This window comes from Hemitrygon akajei, chromosome 1, assembly GCF_048418815.1.
Source record: "Hemitrygon akajei chromosome 1, sHemAka1.3, whole genome shotgun sequence".
NCBI lineage: Eukaryota > Metazoa > Chordata > Chondrichthyes > Myliobatiformes > Dasyatidae > Hemitrygon > Hemitrygon akajei.
Genome location: NC_133124.1, coordinates 94037607 through 94056383, shown reverse-complemented (window position 1 = coordinate 94056383; position 18777 = coordinate 94037607). Strand labels below are relative to the sequence as shown.

At 38.8% G+C, this 18777-nt stretch overlaps 1 protein-coding gene across 11 annotated transcripts in view; it reads right to left on the bottom strand.

Annotated features, from left to right (window-relative positions):
• adgrb1a (adhesion G protein-coupled receptor B1a) overlaps positions 1 to 18777 on the bottom strand; it is a 575895-nt gene that overhangs the window by 369257 nt on the left and 187861 nt on the right. For 10 of the 11 annotated variants that reach the window (XM_073048159.1, XM_073048205.1, XM_073048135.1 and 7 more), the window contains exon 3: positions 3992 to 4150. The exons of the other annotated variant lie outside the window; for it this stretch is intronic. In XM_073048159.1, coding sequence (XP_072904260.1) covers positions 3992 to 4150 — 159 coding nt within the window. The remainder of the gene's footprint in view (positions 1 to 3991; positions 4151 to 18777) is intronic. 11 annotated transcript variants of the gene reach the window in all.

Sequence of the window (18777 nt, the reverse complement as noted above, 5' to 3'; positions counted from 1 at the left end):
CATTGGGCTTCATAAATCAAAGTACTGAGTAAAGGATTTCAGATGTTATGTTGAAGTTGTAAAGATGCTGATAAGGCCTAACTTAATTATTGTGTGAAGTTTTGGTCACCTATCTACAAGAAAGATGTCAATGAGATTGAAAGAGTACAGAGAAAATTTTCAAGGATGTTGCCATGACTTCAATACCTGAATTATACGGAAAAGTTGAATAGCTTAGAACTTCATTCCCGAGGATGAATAAGAATGAGAGGAGACTTGATAAAAGTAATGTATACAAAATTATGAGGGGTTATTCACCCTCCTAACTATGAGCAGAAAAATTCCTTGGATGGGCTGGAAATGCTTCCTTCTCCTGTCATTTCAGTTCACACAGGATTTTATAGATTAGGGGCTTGGGGCAAAATTTCACTACAGGGTATTCATATTTGATTGGCATAATATCGTAAAGCCCATTCTTTTGTCTCATGTGATTTTATAAACTTCCCTAACCTGCAATTATAGATCTGCCCCTACTATTGTAGCATAATATATTCACAGTTGAACAGTATAAAGCAGGGATTAAAATCATGCTGTGTGTTAATAGCTACTGCTCCTATACTACACTCTGCAGACTGCTTTTTTGATGGTAGCATTGGTTTGTAAAAGTAGGTTAACACTTGTTAAGAGAGGAGATAATGAAAATTCATATGTGTCAGATTCAACACCATTATTTCATCGAGTAATTTCAATTTAAAAGTCGCACCATCAAGATCACTTCTTAAAATATCTTAAAATTATTAACTTAGATCATTCCATCTATTCCTTTTTCTTCCTACTGATATGAGAAAGTATTTGTGTTGAGGGAAAAGGCTATCGCTGAAGAAGGATGTATCCTACAACTGGACTCAAAGTGAGAAGCACAGAAAAGATAGAGGTGCACACAGGTGAATGCTTGTAGGTTAACCTTTACCAAAGGAAGAGATTCAAGAACAACCTCATTATTTTTTCACTCTTGATAATTACTCTTCAAACTCCTTGATGTCAAAAGAAAGAAATAGCATTTTAAGTGAGTATGAAACTGAACTTAGCTTCTTTTGATTGAATCATTAACATCCACTCTGCTTGATTTTGTGAGGGAAATCGACTCCTGCACTCACTTCAGCCTTTTAAGCATACGGAAGATTTCACAGTATTTTGTTAATTTAGTTCCATAGAGTCATTGTGAGACAAACTATCCAGACAATTGGATGAACATGTCATAAACACTTATCATTTCAACAAATTTCTAAATTCAATAAACATCAGAAATGCTTAGCAAGTGATTAAACTGCATAAAGGCCTCATCATAAAAGACTTCTCTCATTACTTTTAAATATATCCTATACTTAAAAATGTGATAACTCACAGCTTGCCATGCAGTATTCTTCCTATCAGTTCCACTCAATTTGGGAAAATTCCTTGAGGTCTCTTTTTTTTATTAAAATGCTCTTAGTTATACGATTATTGATATTGTCAAGAATGAAATTCTCTTTCTTATTGCATCAGGCAAAACATTTCTATGGCCATCCTCCAATACAAATTGAGAGAAATAAAATTCAATCACTGCACAACTACTTTAAATGCAGTGCACTGAGAGATTCACTGGAACTGTCCTGAATACTTTTCTCTCTAACCTTTCCATTCTGGAAAATTATTTTAAAATATGAGAGAATTTCACTCCTTGAGATCTTTCCTCAAATTGGAAACAAAATGTCTCTGAAAAGAGCAAAATTAGTGTAATGCCCTGGTTAAGATTTTTATTGCTATGCTGTAGGCAGTTCATGTTAGCAGTTCTGTAAGAGCAGTCGGTTCTGCTTGTAGCATGTTTGGGTGTAACCTAAAGATAAGAGGCAATGTTGTTCAACTTAGGAATGTTGTGTCAGCCAATCAGGATGGTGGAATTGGCAAAAGATTCTCGAGAATACTGGGCAGAGAGGTTTTTGTGACGGACACAGGTGTGGGTCGAGTTCAAGGTCCTTTTTGCGGGCGCTGGAAGAAGACAGGAGAGATGAATGGCTTCAAGGAGAAAGGACCAGTACTCCCATGGGGGAGCCCACTTGTTTGAGATACATTTCCAGTGACATTCGGAAGGTGGTGTGTGCTTAAATGCAGACCGAGGGTCCAGCACTTGAGTTAAAGATGAGCTCTAACTTGTGTGCACAGTTGGACTGGGTTAACTGTAATTGGCCCTTCCTATATTTTTTTTATTTTCTTTTTCCTACTAATTGATCAATTAAGCTGAAATCTGTAAATACACTTCCTTTATAATTGTACGTATTACGTATTGCTGGCGGGTCATTGCAAGTGAGCAGCATTTACACAATATTCACTCAGACTGGGGTGCAGGTGGTCAAAATATCCCGGCTGTCCCGGTCTGGTGGGACCCAAGTCATATCGACCCTAGACATAGGGAGTTCGAGAAAGGGGGTTTTCTCACTGCTGAGTCCATTGGCTTGTTAGCGAGGAGCTAACCAGCCATGTTTCTGGAGGCACCCAGTAAAAAGGGGTTTCACCAGCTTCACCATATGCAAATGACACAATAATCAAATAGTGAATGCATTCACAGTTTTGCAAAAAATGGAGGAATGCCACTAGAGATTTATTTTGTTCATGATAACAGTTTCTTCATCAATATTCCCCTTTGGCCTCTTCTATATTTCTCCTGATGGCATTTATTAATTCTTTGGGAAGTTTCCATAAAATTTACATTCTCTGGTTTACTGGCGTATGGTAGCTGTTCATGAGAGAGCATCATCAAGTGTTATAAGGCCTTTTTTTCCCATAATGTGACTTATAAGCCAATGTTAATCCAATATGCACCACAAGCACTTCTGAAATGGCTCATTAGATACTTAGTGTTCAACCCTCTCTAAACCAGGTGTGATTATTTCAGAGAAGATCTGATATCTTAGCATGTAAAGGAATTAAACCTCCAGTCTCTTCATCATATGGAACAGTAACTGAATAAACTCATGAAATAATTGAAAATATCAGTTTTTCTATCGATATGTTTTTAAAGAAACAATCCAAGGCAAAGTCATTATAAAGTTACTGTGGAAAACCTTTCACCAGATACTCATAACTGCATTTGGCAGATTATTAGCCCAGATATTGATGGCATGACAACTCTTTAAATCAACATTATTAAACATATTACAAACATCATGAAAATCAAACAGTAATATAACACACATTACAATTAGTACAATTCAAAAAATCTTTCAAGAGTACAAGAAAAAGTAAGATGAGAACAGTATATTTAGAAGAATGAGTTTATGGCATGAGTATCAGAGTGGAATAAAGAGAGTGACCCATGAGGGTGAAGAACGAATGAGAAACAGTGACAAATCTCAACAGAAAGTGAGTAAATGATAGAATGAGGACAGTTCCATACCTTGAGGTCAGATCTGTACAGTGAACAGACCAGACAAACCAAGCAAGGACTGAGTTTACACCCTAGTGGAAAGATCTTTCAGAAGACTATTATACAGCTGCAAGGAAGGTTAACACAAGGTCAACTAGAACTATTCTCTCAGATATCAGTGGGGCTTTTTGAACAGATTTTCAGACAGCCTATTGGAAGATGGCCATTGTCCTAGGAACTTGTGTCAACTGTAGGTCTGTTTCATTCGTGCATCAGACTTCAAAACAGACTGCGGACTGGGAGCAAGAGAGAGTGTTGAATCTCAAATAAAATAAAATCCTGGGTTATATTGCACTGAGCAGATTTATATTGGTTTGGGTTACTGGGTAGGAAGGATAGTTAGTGTTAAGCGAGACAGAGTGTGCTTCATGCAAATGATGTGAAAACAGGAAAGGAAATTTTGATTTTATCTGGGGTGTGGGATGTGTGAAAGTGTGTGGGTAGAAAGCAAAGATTGGAAAGGAGAGCTAGAAGGAGAATCTGGGAAAACAGCTAATCAAGAGGTGAAACTGTACATGTTCATTTTCCTATAAAAGAGTTGAAACTTACTATTACAAGGCTGCTTATTGCATAATCTTCCTTCTTCTGAAATTCCTTCACAAACAAACCCTTCCTCTAACTGGGAATGGCAGGTTCTGCTTCGGGTCTGCAATCCACCCCCACACGACTTGGTACAGTCACCCCAAGACGACCAGGCTTTCCAGCCACCTAGTCAAGAACCAGAGCAGTATGAGATAAAGGTCTTTTTTTTAATATCCCGGCGCTTCTAAGCTGCATTCACTAACTATAGTTAAGCCCATTAGAAACAAAAATGAATGCACCATGCATTGAGCTGTGCCAACAGTGTCAATGCAGCCCTCCCTTTCCTTTTTCCTTTCCTCTCCTCCTGAGCCTGCAGTCAGTGGTATTCCTGAGGAGGAGGACCTGCTGGCTGAGATCAAGGCACATATGGAAGAAGGACACCTCTGTGGCAATTCATATCAGTTTGGCATCAATATAAGAGATATCATGCCACAACCTCCAGTCATTCAACCATCCTTTGAACTCCAGCAACTGAGAAGGGTTGCCGTCGGCACTGACTGGAAATAGTTGTACTCGATTGAAGGCACCTCGTGCTGCCATGTTTCACTGAACCACAAGGTTGGGCGAAAGACAAAAAAAAATGAAAAGGTTGATTCAAAACAAAATCTAATCAAGAAAAATAAATATGGGAATGCAAAAATAAAAGTTCTTTACCGTGTTTTCTGAAGGCAATGATGAGTTTTGTGTACTGTCTATGCAGCTAAATATATATAAAATAACAACAGCTGAACTTGGGGTTTGATACTTTAATTGCTTAGCCAATCAGTGTGTCATCACAGTACACAGCAACATCACTTACATCATGTACCTTTTTGAAAGAATGGTTTTGACTAGCTGACAAATGTATAAACAAGCACATTAAATGAACAATGCAGAATAATTCCATCATGTTTCACTGCTTTGTTGGAACTTTGCTTACAGTCAAGTAAATCACCGTCAGCTACTCAGCTGTTTATTTTCCCTTTGCCTTAATCTCTCTATTGAGTAGATTGCTACTCAATAGAGAGATTACAGCAAAGGAAAAATAAGCAGCAAATCTTTGGACCAGATAACCCGCAGAACAGTAATTAGGAGTTTGTACTTTCTTTCAAAAAAATTCTGTCGATTTCTACTGCTGCATATTTGCTGCAGAGTTAATAGGAATCTTCAAGCCCAGAAAGATTTAAAAATTGTGATACATATTTAGTTTCATTTCAGTCAAATGCTTGATTGCCGGGAAATCAGTAAATACTGCAATTTAGACAGACCCAAGCCTGTCTCAGTTCTGAAATAATTTAACCTCTAGAAAAACGGGGATGAAGAGGGGAAAGCATATAGACAAGAGGAAGCTATGAAGGGAAGGTGAAAGAAATAGAGGACAAGAAACAAATTTTAAAATGAAGTGTATTCAAGAGACAAATTAGCTAGGGGAGGGATTTAAGCCCAGTGTGGAAGGAAGAAGAGGTACAGAAAAAGAAAGAAACAAGTAAGAGAAATGGACAAGTGAGGACGAAGAGCAGAAGATTGAGAGCCAAAAGAATCAGAAAGCAGAAGTAATAAAAAGTTGTAAACTAGGGCACAAGAGACAGAAAATTCAACACTGTAGAAAACCATAAGGCAGCAAGGTAAGGCATCAAGAACAACAAAGGGAAGAACAAGCACAATAGCAAGATTGCTTTATCAGTCAGGAAAATCAGCAGGCTGCTCAGATTGAGGCTCAGAGCAATACAAAAGGAAAAGCAAACTGTCAGAGTGAATGGTAGGAAAGGCAAGTGGCAAGGATAGATTTTAAGAGCAAAAACCCAGAAGCAGGTAAAGGTAAAGCAGTAATAATAGCATGTTCAGTTAGCAGGGCCCCAATACCATTAATAAAAATAACAATTAGCATTTATAAAATATATGGTTTCCTTTTAGGATATCACCATTTGCAAGCAGCTTTTGTGGTATTTGACATTACTCAGACATAGCTCAAATGCAGTCCTGCAAATTAAATGCCGTTTACCTGTTTTTATATAACAGCTTCAATCAACAAAGCGAAAAAAAAAGAATTGAATGCTGCAAGTACGTAGTGAATACAAGATTAGTACAATGGTTGTAATTTAAAACCAATCGACAATATGTGAACAATTTGAAATCAAATATAATGGACACCGCACAGATATGGCTTTGAATTTCAAGTATTAGTCCAACAAATCCAGAACAATAAGCTTGCAAGTGCATGTATTAATGCTTATATCTTACTAAAATACATTTGCAGACATCCCACCCTGCAAAAACTTATTTAACGAGGGCGCACCACCACCCCATTCCCGGATCAACCTCCAAGGGTGTATGTATACAGGACATTTGATTATGAAAGAACACAATTTATTTGATCACATATTGAAACTATTTATACACACACACACACACACGCATATATATATATATTCCTTGTTGAGTATTTTGTTGGCGGCCTCAATGCTAATGCAAATAGTTTTTCTATTTCTTTTGCAAACTTTCCCTGTACTGTGATGTGGCTTGCTTGGCTAGTTTGAATAATGTTAGCTATGCTAATGCACTAATGACTCCTGTTAAACTCACCTCAACATGTCTTTTACAGTCATTTAACCCACCATGGGCAATAGAAAAGTCACTGTTGCAAACAGTGCAACGAGCAACATTGTCATTATTTTTTACCTCTATTAGGCAGGGGTACACTTTAGTGTAGTCTGGGGTGAAGTACCTTTTGTATTTTCTTTTTTTGGAACACTCTGCCATGGCGCTGCAGGACACTAAACTGAACTGATGGACAATGAAAGAGAGAGAGAAGTCGACTGTAAAGCCCGCCCACAGAGAAAACTGATAGGTCTACATAGCACAAAGTGAGACCAATCAGGATGCTCTCTCTGTCACTCTCCCGCTACGTCTGTCACTTGCTCTCTCTGTCTCTCTCTCTCCCTCTCGCTCGCAAAAAAATCGATTTCCGGGATATTGTGTATAATTTGCGAATGTTAGGGAGCCACTATCAATATGCGGGAGACTCCCATAACTTTCGGGAGAGGTGGAATGTCTGGATTTGTTGCTTTTAACTTAGCTGCATCTCACAGTAAACCTAGTGTGCAAAAGATTCAAATGTTCTAAATTCTGTCATGCATCAAAGTAAACATGTACATCATTTAATACATCTTTATTAATTTAAGTCTTTGAAGAAAGTACAAAAAGAACATTAATGAATTAACAACAGTTTTCTCCACCCGAAACCCACACTTAAAGCTAAACCTGTGGTACATACTTGCAGTGCTGATTTCTCACTTTTACCAGTGGCCAACTTTATCCCTGACTGTTCTAGAATTTAATTTATAAAAGCATTAATTAAAAAAAAGTTACCATGATGTGGATGGAATTCTATCGCAACCTTCACGAGGTTTAAAACATTTAACGTAAACATCATAAAACATAGAATTTTAGAATGAATAAATTAAGTGCCTACTCATATTGTAGAAATACCCAGACCCAATTCACAGAATAAACTGCCCAATCCAAAGGTGGGATGCCAATCCAAGCTTTAATTACTATATTGCATACTGCTCCCATTTTACCAACTCATGAAGAAAACCACTAAGATTTCCAATGTAAAAGTGCATCACTATAACCTAAGATCCCTAGAGTTGATGTTCAAAATTATTAAATTGGAGGTTTAAACTCTGCTATGATTTTACTTACTATTTTCCCCCATTCTACAGTTTCCTGCCACAGGGCTTAGATAAAGGTTCCTCCTCAAGCCACCACATTTACACATTTACATTTATCCCTTTCAAATTCTGGTCACCGAATTATAGGAAAGATATCAATAAATTAGAGAGGGTGCAGAGACGATTTACTAGGATGTTACCTGGGTTTCAGCACTTAAGTTACAGAGAAAGGTTGAACAAGTTAGGTCTCTATTCATTGGAGCGTAGAAGGTTGAGGGGGGATTTGATCGAGGTATTTAAAATTTTGAGAGGGATAGTTAGAGTTGACGTGAATAGGCTGTTTCCATTGAGAGTAGGGGAGATTCAAATGAGAGGACATGATTTGAGAGTTAGGGGGCAAAAGTTTAAGGGAAACACGAGGGGGTATTTCTTTACTCAGAGAGTGATAGCTGTGTGGAATGAGCTTCCTGTAGAAGTAGTAGAGGCCAGTTCAGTTGTGTCATTTAAGGTAAAATTGGATAGGTATATGGACAGGAAAGGAGTGGAGGGTTACGGGCTGAGTGCGGGTAGGTGGGACTAGGTGAGATTAAGAGTTCGGCACGGACTAGGAGGGCCGGAATGGCCTGTTTCCGTGCTGTGATTGTTATATGGTTATATGGTTATAAATATCAGCAGTACTGCTGTGATCATGTTGGCTCTTATTTATCCAAATTGATATAAACACAACTCGCACAATAAATGGAATTAGACTATAGATAAACTATTGGGTAACATCAAATGTAACAATGTTAAATACAAACTTTACTCCCGAGCACTGATTGCGAAGTGTCAAAAAATAAACTAACCCTGCAGAACTTTGATGCCACATTTGATCGTGAAATAAGATATGGGCCATCAATAAAACTACTCTTTCATCTCCATAATATTGGTCAACTCTGCCTTAGTTTATCTTTTGCTAAAAGAGCCATTCACATCTTAGATATCACTGGACATGATGCCAGATTGCCTTTCTCATTAAGTTATCATCTCACACTCAGCTACCTGTCCTGACTCGTATTCACCTGCCAACCCTCTACTTCTTTATCTTCATTTTCACCATGTTCAAATTTAAAATTCTGGCCTTGTTTGCAAGCCCTCCTTTGACTTCAACCCTACCAATCTCTGTGATTTCTTCTGATTCTATAACCTTCTGAGACATGTACTCCACCTTTTCTAATGTTGTAGTTATCACTGATACCCTTGCTGATTTGTTGACTGGATTGGGATCACCTATGAGATGCCAATATTTATTGTCCATCTTTAATTGCACCTGAATTGAGGAGGCAAATACATCGAGTCTAGATTTGCAATGAGGTCAGACTGGTTCGTGACAGCAGATTTCTTCCTCTGAAATTCATTGATGAATCAGATGGATTTTTATAACATTCTGATAGCTACTTTTGCAGAGCTAGCTTTGTTTAAAACTCTAGATTTATTTAACTACTTGAATTCCAGCTGTATTGGAATCTGAATTCATGCTTGGGCCACAATGGTCTAGAAGTGTGGTTACTAGTCCAAATGTGTAACCGCTCCTTCAGCTGTTGTGGTCCTGCAATCTCAAATTCCCTCTTTATACTTCAATGAATCCTAATTTTCTTTTTACCTTTAATATACTCCTTAAAACCACATCATTGACTCAGGTCTGTTTTCTACTCCCAAAAGGCACAGTGTTGGGTTTTGTTTTTTCCAATGAAGAGCCTTGAAATGCTTGGCTACGTTAAAGGTGTGATAAAAGTGCTAGTTGTTTGTATTATGACAAATCAAGTGCTTTGCTATGTGTTTCAACCATTCTAAGATTTTTATGTACAGTACTTTCGAAGATTTACACTCTCTCCTCTTTTTATCAAGCATCTGTATGCCTGAGAGACTGCTGTTGCTTGGTGACTGTAAAAGATGGCAGTGGAAAAAGCCAACAGCACCAGCTAATCAGGAGATTATGTCACACCATCAGCAAAGGCACAGACTGGCCTTCTTCCCAATATAGTGTTTGAACGAATTTCTCAATTCTGAGTTTGTTACACCCATAAATCATTAGGAACTTCTCACTGCACCTACAAATTTATGTCAACAACATGCCACCAATAGACATTGTCAGTCATGAGGTTCAGAATGGAAAAATGCTTGTTCAAACATTGTGCTAATGTAGGAGAGGCATGGAAATGCAGGCTGCACAATGGATGAAACTATTCAGCACTCTTTGACTGAACTAGCATGAAAAGTAGGAGAGATCTCATTGTTGCAGCCCTGCAACCACGCCAATAATTTTATGCTCACCTAATGGTTTGTGAGCACCCCCTGCTGCCTGATCTTGATGTTACATTAATCACAAAACAAGGATTTACAATTATCCGTATTTCTTCTAACCAGAACAATACCTGCTGGCTATAGATATCAAGAATAGTCATTTCACTCATTACATAATATCTCTGTCAGCATCTTATGGGAATGAAATAAGCCTTTTAGCTATTAAACACAAGACCTTAGAATTTATTGCATAGAAAGAGCAGCACTAAAATAGGCCATTCAGCCCCACTGGTCTATACCAGAATTTATATTTCAAAGTGAATATCCTTCATCAACAGCCAATTATTTTTCCTTCATAACATACATACATTCCCTTTATGTATGTCATGGACATTTGTCCCAACTGCACCTTTTCTTAGCAGGTACTCAATTTCAAACATTGGTGATTAGTTCTTCGGATAAAATAACAACCACTGAGGTTCAGTGTTTCAATTATGAAACATGTTTCAAATATTGATGGATAATTTAATATAAATGAATAAATCTAAACTTTCCTAGCTTTTTCTGTCTGCATTTTCTTAAAAAGATGAATTTCAGAGTCAAACAAGTGGAAATAGGGAAGAAGTTTAACAGCCAAAAGTATCAACCAATATTTTGTGAAATAAGTATTCCATCTCCTTAGCTGCTACTTTGCATGTCAAATCAGTTTACTCCTGCTATATCTGTTTAAATAAAGAAACCTCCCTGAAGAGGTAGATTTTTCTGTGCTCCATTGATAGTTTTCTCAACAACAACCTCTCACTACATGTCAGCAAGACCAAGGAGCTGATTGTTGTCTTTTAGAAGGAGAAAATGGAGGACCATAATCCTGTCACCATCGGGGGAATCACAGATGGAGAGGGTCAGCAACGCTAAAATTCTCGGTGTTATCATTTCAGAGGATCTATCCTGGGCCATTATGTAAGTGACATTATGAAAAAGCACAGTAGCACCTCCACTTCCTTAGGTATGTCTGTGAAGATTCAGCATGACATCTAAAACTTTGACAAACTCCTACAGATGCATGTTAGAGAGTATGTTGCCTGCTTGCATCATGGTGTGGTAAAGAGACACCAACGTCCGGAATGGAAGATCCTACAGAAAGTAACAGATATGGCCCAGTCCATCATGGGTAAAGCCTTCTTCCCACCTTTGAGCACGTCTACACAGTGTGATGTAAGAAAGCAACATCCATTATCAAGGTGAAGGTACTCATTTTAGAGGCTTCCAGGACTCAGAGTGAAAACCAGTTAAAGAATTGCTGGATTTTTCCAAGTCTGGACAGTGTGAAACTTGTAGGGGATAGTGTTTCAATGCGTCTGAAGACCTTGCTCTTCTTTGTGGTAGAGGCTGCATTTTGGGAAGTGTTTTTGAAATATCCCAGGCATGTAAATATAGTGTACTTTATAGATGGTACACATTGCACAATGTGGTGGATGGTGGCATATCTATCAATTAAATGGTCTAACTTATCATGGAATAGGGCAGGTTTTGAGTGTTGTTGGAGCTGCATTCATTCAGGGCCGTGAGACTGATCTGTCACATTCGTTACTGGTGCATTGCAGACGGTAAAACAATTTGTGCTGAGAGAAGTGAATGACTAACCACATACTATCCAACCTCTGACCTACTCTTATGGCGACCATGCAAATGAGTATGATAAATCATGATCCCACCACATTGATGGCAGGGGACAAAGTAAGGGTAATGCCATTAAATGCAAGGACAGGCATTTACTGGTAAATTCCCACTCCTGGTGGAGATAGTTACTAACTAGTCACTTCATGGCACAAATGCTATTTAATATTTATAAGACCACAAGACATGAGGACAGAATTAGGCCATTTAGGCCATTAAATCTACTCACCATTGCATCATGGCTGATTTATTATTCCTTTCAACCACATTCTCCTGCTTTCTCCCCATAAATAATACCATAAGACATAGGAACAGAATTAGGGTGTTCACCCATTATCATTCTCCATGTTCCAAGGTGCAGGTTAGTTTCACCTTTATGGGTATTTAATGCACAAGTCTTTAAACTACATGTGGTAAATTCTTCTTGTGCACTGGGATTCCAGGGGACAAATCTATTGCTGCCTATTGTTAGCCTTTTTCTTTGAATGCTTTGCTTATTTTTTAGTATGATCTTTCAACACATCTTTCCCCACCGTTATGATCACGTCCTTTCCTTGTTGCTGCTGTCAGGCAAGGAGTACAGGGCAGTGCTCTTTTATAATTAAGCAACTCAGTAAAAATTGATAGTTAAATATTTCAAAATTCATTTAATTTTCTACCTTATTGAATTCAGTACTTCTATAAGATGTGTTGTGGAGAATATATTGACTGGCTACATCACAGCCTGGTATGGAAACGCCTAGAATGGAAAATCCTGCAAAAAGCAGTGGACACGGCCCTGTCCATCATGTAAAGCTCTCCCCTACACTGAGCACATCGTGTCACAGGAAAGCAGCATCATCATCTGGGACCCCCAATGCACAAATCATGCCTTCTTCTTACTGCTGCCCTCCGAGAAAAGGTACAGGAGCCTCATGACTCACACCGCTAGGTTCAGGAACGGTTATTACCCCTCAACCATCAAACTCCCTGCCCCCTCACTGAACTGTTCCCACAACTTATGCACTCACTTTCAAGGACGTTTCATCGTCTGTTATTGATAGGTTATCTATTTATTATTATTATTTCTTATTTTCATACTTTTTGTATTTTTGCAGTTTGTTGCCTGCCCTGTTGTTGCACACTATCATTGATTCAATTACAGTTATTGGATTTATTGAGTATGCTCACAGGAAAATTAATCTCAGCATTGTATGTGGTGACATACATGTACTTTCATAATACATTTACTTTGAACTTTAATATTACAGGTGGATGACTGGTACAGACCAAGAAATCAAAACTGCAGTCAGAAGGCTACAGTGAGACTAGAACGAAGATAAGGTGCTGTTTCTCAAGCTTGCATTTGGGCCTCACTGGAAGAATATAGAAAACTGATGTGTCAGAGAAGGAGTTGCATAGGGAATTAAAGTAAAAGGCAGTGGGAAGCTCAAGGTTGGTCTTGTAGAATAAATGCAGTTGTGTCTCAAAGTGATCATACAACCTGGGTTTGGTTTCTCAAATACAGTATAGTTGTCTGGATGAAGGAAAAGGCTGAGATGAAAGGACATGTGAAAATGCTGGAGGAAATGCAATATACCAAAGTATCAGAAAGGGAAAAACCCAGGAAAGTGTCAAAAGGGGAAGAAAGGGGAAATGTCATAGTGTCTCTTTGTGAAATCTTTTTGAAGTTGGTAGTAATTGTAGAGAATGATCTCTTGAATATAGAGACCAATGGCATGTAAGGTGAGCACCAGCCAAGGGAACCCAATCTTTGTTAACTATGGAAAAAGAGAAGCCACAGTTCAGGAAGAAGAAATACATTTCAAAGGCACCTACATGGAAAGTCTCTCATCTAGGCTAATACAACATAGGAGGAGGAACTAGGAGAAAAAAAGTCTTCCTATGAAGCAGGGTGGGACAAAGAGTGAACGAGACAGCTGTGGGAGGCAATCACGTAATAGATGTTAGATGTAATGAAGGGTATGGGTATTATCAATTGAATTATTATGAAAGCTGCAAAAATAAGTCTGCAGTTTCTCGTCTCCATCTTTACGCTTTAAAAATGAACTTTGTTGTCTGCACTCTCAAGCATTTAATTTATTTAGTCTAGTGATTCCATCACTATTGGCCAGTTTCAATGAGTGTTGTGAAATAGACTGGACAGCTGAAATAAAAGCAGAAAATGCTGGAAACACCCAGCAGGTCAGGCAACATACTGTATGTGCAAAGAGAAGTAGAAAATATTTCAAGTCTAGGACCCTTATAAAAAAGAAAAAAATATTTTGTTCTATTCAGCCACCATAACCTTTTCTGCTATGTAAAACTAAGAAAATGTGTTCAATAGAGTGAGACCAGGTGATGTAATGAGACATTTAAAGAGTAATATGTGTGGCAATGCCAGATAATTTTTGAAGCAGATTTCATTTGTCTTTTTATCCCATTTCCATTAAAACATTGTTAAACTGCAAAATTTAAAAAAAGATCTTTACAAAAGGATTAATTGGATATGCAAGCAGCGATGGTAATAGATTGTTTTAACAAAGAAAGTGAATGGAGAAAGAATAGAGGATTGGCTCTAGTTTGTTGGCTCTCTGACCTGTATTGCCTTGACAGTTTCATTGTGTCAAATTCTAAGCAACTACTATAAGTTGTTTTCAGATTCAAAATGCCCTTTTCCAGGGACAGAATAAATAAAATCGATTTGTTTTACCAGTAATTCTATTTCACTAGGTTCCTGAAGCCCGGCAATGAAATACCATTGACTATTGATGTGAGAAAGCACACAGTGTGTGACATTCTGCCTTTACAGAGATGGAAACAAATGAACAAAGATTTCCAAATACATGCTAGAAATGAGCTCAAGAAACAATATAACTGGATCCTGGTATTCATATCACCAGTTGTCACAGCAGATCAGCACAATAATGTTTCTGATCACTCAGACTGATATGAATGGGACTTGGGACGTAACATTAAATTTAACAGTTTCAGATAGCCAGCCTTTTCCCTATGATCCTCCATTATACTGACCAATCTCTTGTTCGTTCAGAATCAAAATCATGTTTAATATCAATGGCATATGTAGTAAAATGTGTTGTTTTTTGGCAGCAGTACATTGCAATACATAATAATAAAATAAATTACAGTAGGAAGTACATATATATTTCTTAATAAGCAGTGTAAAAAGACAGGAGAAAATAATAAGGCAGAGTTCATCATCCATTCAGAAGCCTGAGGATAGGAAGAGGGGGCTAGAAGCTGTTCCTGAAATGTTTGAGTGTGTGCCTTCAGGCTCCTGGACCTCCTCCTTGATGATAACACTAAGAAGAGTGTATGCTCTGGGTGGTCGGGCTCCTTAATGATCGATGCTGCCTTTTTGAAGCATCACTCCTTGAAGACATGCTGGCCACTGGGGAGGTTAGTGCCCATGGTGGAACTGGCTGAGTTAACAACATCCTGAAGCTTTTTCTAATCCTGTGCAGTAACTTCTCCATACCAGATGGTGATGCAACCAGATAGAATTCTCCCCACAGTACGTCTACAGAAATCTGACAGCACCTTTGGAGACTTACCAATTTTCCTCAAACTCTAAATGAAATATAGCCACTGTTGTGCTTTCTTTGTAATTGCATCAATATGTTGGGCCCAGGATAGATCCTCAGAAATGTTGACACCAGGAACTTAAAACTGCTTACCCTTTCCACTGCTGATCCGTCAATGAGGACTGGTGTGCGTTCTCTTGACTTACCCTTCCAGAAGTCCTCAATCTATTCCTTTGTTCTACTGACATTGTGTGCAAGGTTGTTGCTGCAACACCGCTCTACAAGCTGGCCAATCTCAGTCCAGTATGCTTCCTCATCGGCATCTGAAATTCTGCCAACAATACTTGTGTCATTGGCAAATTTACAGGTGTCATTTGAGATGTACCTACTCACATAGTCATGCATGTAGAGAGAGTAGGGCATTGGTGCATCCTTGACATGCACCAATATTGAATGCCAGTGGGGAGGATATGTCTTTTCTGATCTGCACTGTCTATGGTCTCCCAGTGAGTAAGAAAAGGATCCACTTGCAAGGACAGTCCAAAGGACCACGTTTTAAAGCTTGTTGACTATAACTGTGTTGAATCCTAAACTGTTGTCATTAAACTGCAGCGTGATATAGGTATTAATATTGTGCAGGTGATCCAAAGCCCGGTAGAGAGCTACTGAGATTGCATTTGCTGTAGAGCTGCTGTGGCAATAGGCAAATTACAGTGGGTCCAGATCCTTGTAAGAGATAATTCCAGCCATAACAGATGGGATGGCAGCTGGGTGACAGCCGTTGAGGCAGCTCACCCTGCTCTTCTTAGGCACTGGCATGATTGTTGCCCTTTTGAAGCAGGAGGGTACCTCCGACCACAGTAACTAAATATTTAACAGGGCCATTTGCAAGATTCATCCTCTAGAAAGATGTTCTGACATCAGCCTCCAACATGGAGATCACAGGGTTATGAGATGCTGCAAGGATTTGCACAGGTGTAGTGTTATTCTCCCTTTCAAAGCTGGTACAAGAGGCATTGAGCTCATCTTGGAATTAAGCATCACAGCCATTCATGATGTTAGGTTTTGCTGTACAAGAAGTAATGGCCTGAAAACCCTGCCAGAGCTAACATGCATCCAACTTCATCTCTAACTTGAATCGGAATTATTTTTTTGCCCTTAAAGTAACCTTCCATAGTTTGTACTTGGACTTATTGTATAGTCATGGATCACCATTTTTGAATGTGACAGATCTAGCCCTCAGCAGATTATGAATCTCCTAGTTCATCCACAATATTTGGATTAGGAATGGCTGGTATATTCTTGAAGGCATTCCCTGATCCCCATGGGTCCTGATGAAGTTGGTGACAACTGTGGCCTATTCATTCCTATCTGTCATGACTTTGCCACTCTCAGGGTGGAGGAGCAGCACCTTTTATATACTATCCAGGTATCTTCCGACCAGATGGCATGAACATCAATTTCTCCTTCCAGTAATTTTTTCCTTCCCCCTCTTCTCTTTTTCTATTCCCTACTTTGGCCTTCTGCTTCATCTCACCTGCATATCAGCTCCCCCTGGTGTCATTCCTTCTTCCCTTAGACTTATGGTCTACTCTCCTTTCCTATTAGATTCCTTCTTCTCTAGCCCTTTACTTTTTCCACCAACCTGGCTTCACTTATCATTGTCAAGTTGCATTTTCGGACCTGAGTGCATGATCACACAGAGACTCGGAAAGATGACACAAAACCAGGAATTTTATTTACAAAAGAGACAAAACAAAACAGATGAACTTGCAAAGGTTAGGATAACTCAACCACAACTTCACTAGGCAAGGGCCAGGGTCACCAAGCCCCAAGGTGTTAGCACTGTCCCTTTAAATACACTCCAAGGCATGGAGGAATCTGTGCCCAGCTAATTAAAACACGAGACTCCTGACCAGCTTACAAGTAACCATTCGGATAAGAGACAAAAGTCTAAGGATACTTAATTGGACACAAGCAAAGTCTCAAAGAGAATTAATTGGGAGGTATCCAAGGACAATTGCAACTTAAATGTAAACTAAAGACCTCACTATGACACATAAACAGAACCAAAGCACAACACATTATAATAAAATGTCAAGAATACAAAAAAAAACCAAAAAGCAACTCAAGGGCCATCAGAACTTTCCACCAGAGATTGTGACAACCACCTTCTAGCTTTTTATCCTGGCTTCTTCCCCCTTCCTTTCCAGTCCTGAAGAAGGGTCTCATCCGAAACATCATTTATTCATTTCCATAGATGCAGCATGACCTGCTGAGTTCCTCCAGCATTTTTGTGTGGATTTCCTGAATCTCGTGTTCACAAGTGTATAGTTCCCTGAAAGTGCAATCACTATTAGACAGCATGGTGAAGAAAGAATTTTCATGCTGTCCTTCATCAGTTAGAGCATTGACTATGGGAGTTGGGATGTTAGGTTGCAGTTGTACAAGATATTGGTGAGGCAATTTTGGCTACCCTGGTATAGGAAAGACGTCACTAAGCTGGAAAGAATGCAAAGAATATTTATGGGAATGTTGCCTGGGTTACAGAGAGAGGTTGGCAGTCAGAGGCTTCATTCCTTGGAGCAGTGGAGACTGCAAGTGTACACTTTTATGTAAGTGTATATGATTTGCATAGATAGGGTGAATGCACATAGCTTCTTTTTCCTCCAAGGGAAAGGAAATCACAAATTGGTGGGTATAGGTATAAAGTGAGAGGGTAAAGATTTAAAAGGAAACCAAGAGGCAACTCTTCATGCAGAATTAGGTACTTGACCGGAAAGACCTGCAGAGGAAATGGCTGAGGCAATAGTAACATTTAAAGGAAAGGTAGAGGGATGTGGGCAAATGGGACAAGCTTGGAGGGGCAACTTGATCAGCATGGATGAGTTGCACTAGAAGGTGTTTCTGTGCTGTATTACACTGTGACTCTATGATTAATAGTTGTGATTTGATGACTTATGCTTAAGTTTGATTTGCCCCCTGCCCCCTTCCTCATTCTGATGGAGGATCATCAACTTGCAATATTGATTTTGATTTTCCCCCTCCACAGATGTGGGTAAATCTACTAAAGATCTGTCAAAGCTGAATTTCTGTCTTGTGCATAACAGGTGCAATGAAAAACTAATTTAGCAGAAGCATCACAGGCATATAAGCAATATTCATATGTAAAACAAATTAAACATGAATTGCACACTTTTTTTTACAAAAAGAACATAAATAGAATGAAAAGAACATAGTCCACTGGCGTGCAAAGTAGTCAAAATGTTACTATATTTTAGTGATTAGGGTTGTGCCCACTGGTTTCCACTCAAAGAATGGCTGAAGGGAAGTAAATATTCTTGAACCTGGCAGTGTGGGGCTTCAGATTTTTGTACCTCCTGCTCAGTGGTGGCTGTGAGAAGATGGTATGGCCCAGGGAATGACAGGGAACTTTGATGACAGTTGCAGTCTTCTCGAGGTAGCACCTCCTGTAGATATTTAAGCATTCCCCATTTTACTTCAGATTTGCAGGAATTGCAATTTACTTCACAGTTCTAGTATTGTTTTGTTATTGTTCTCCTGTTTCACTCACTGCTATCTGGTTAAATCTGCAGCCAGATCAGATATAATTACC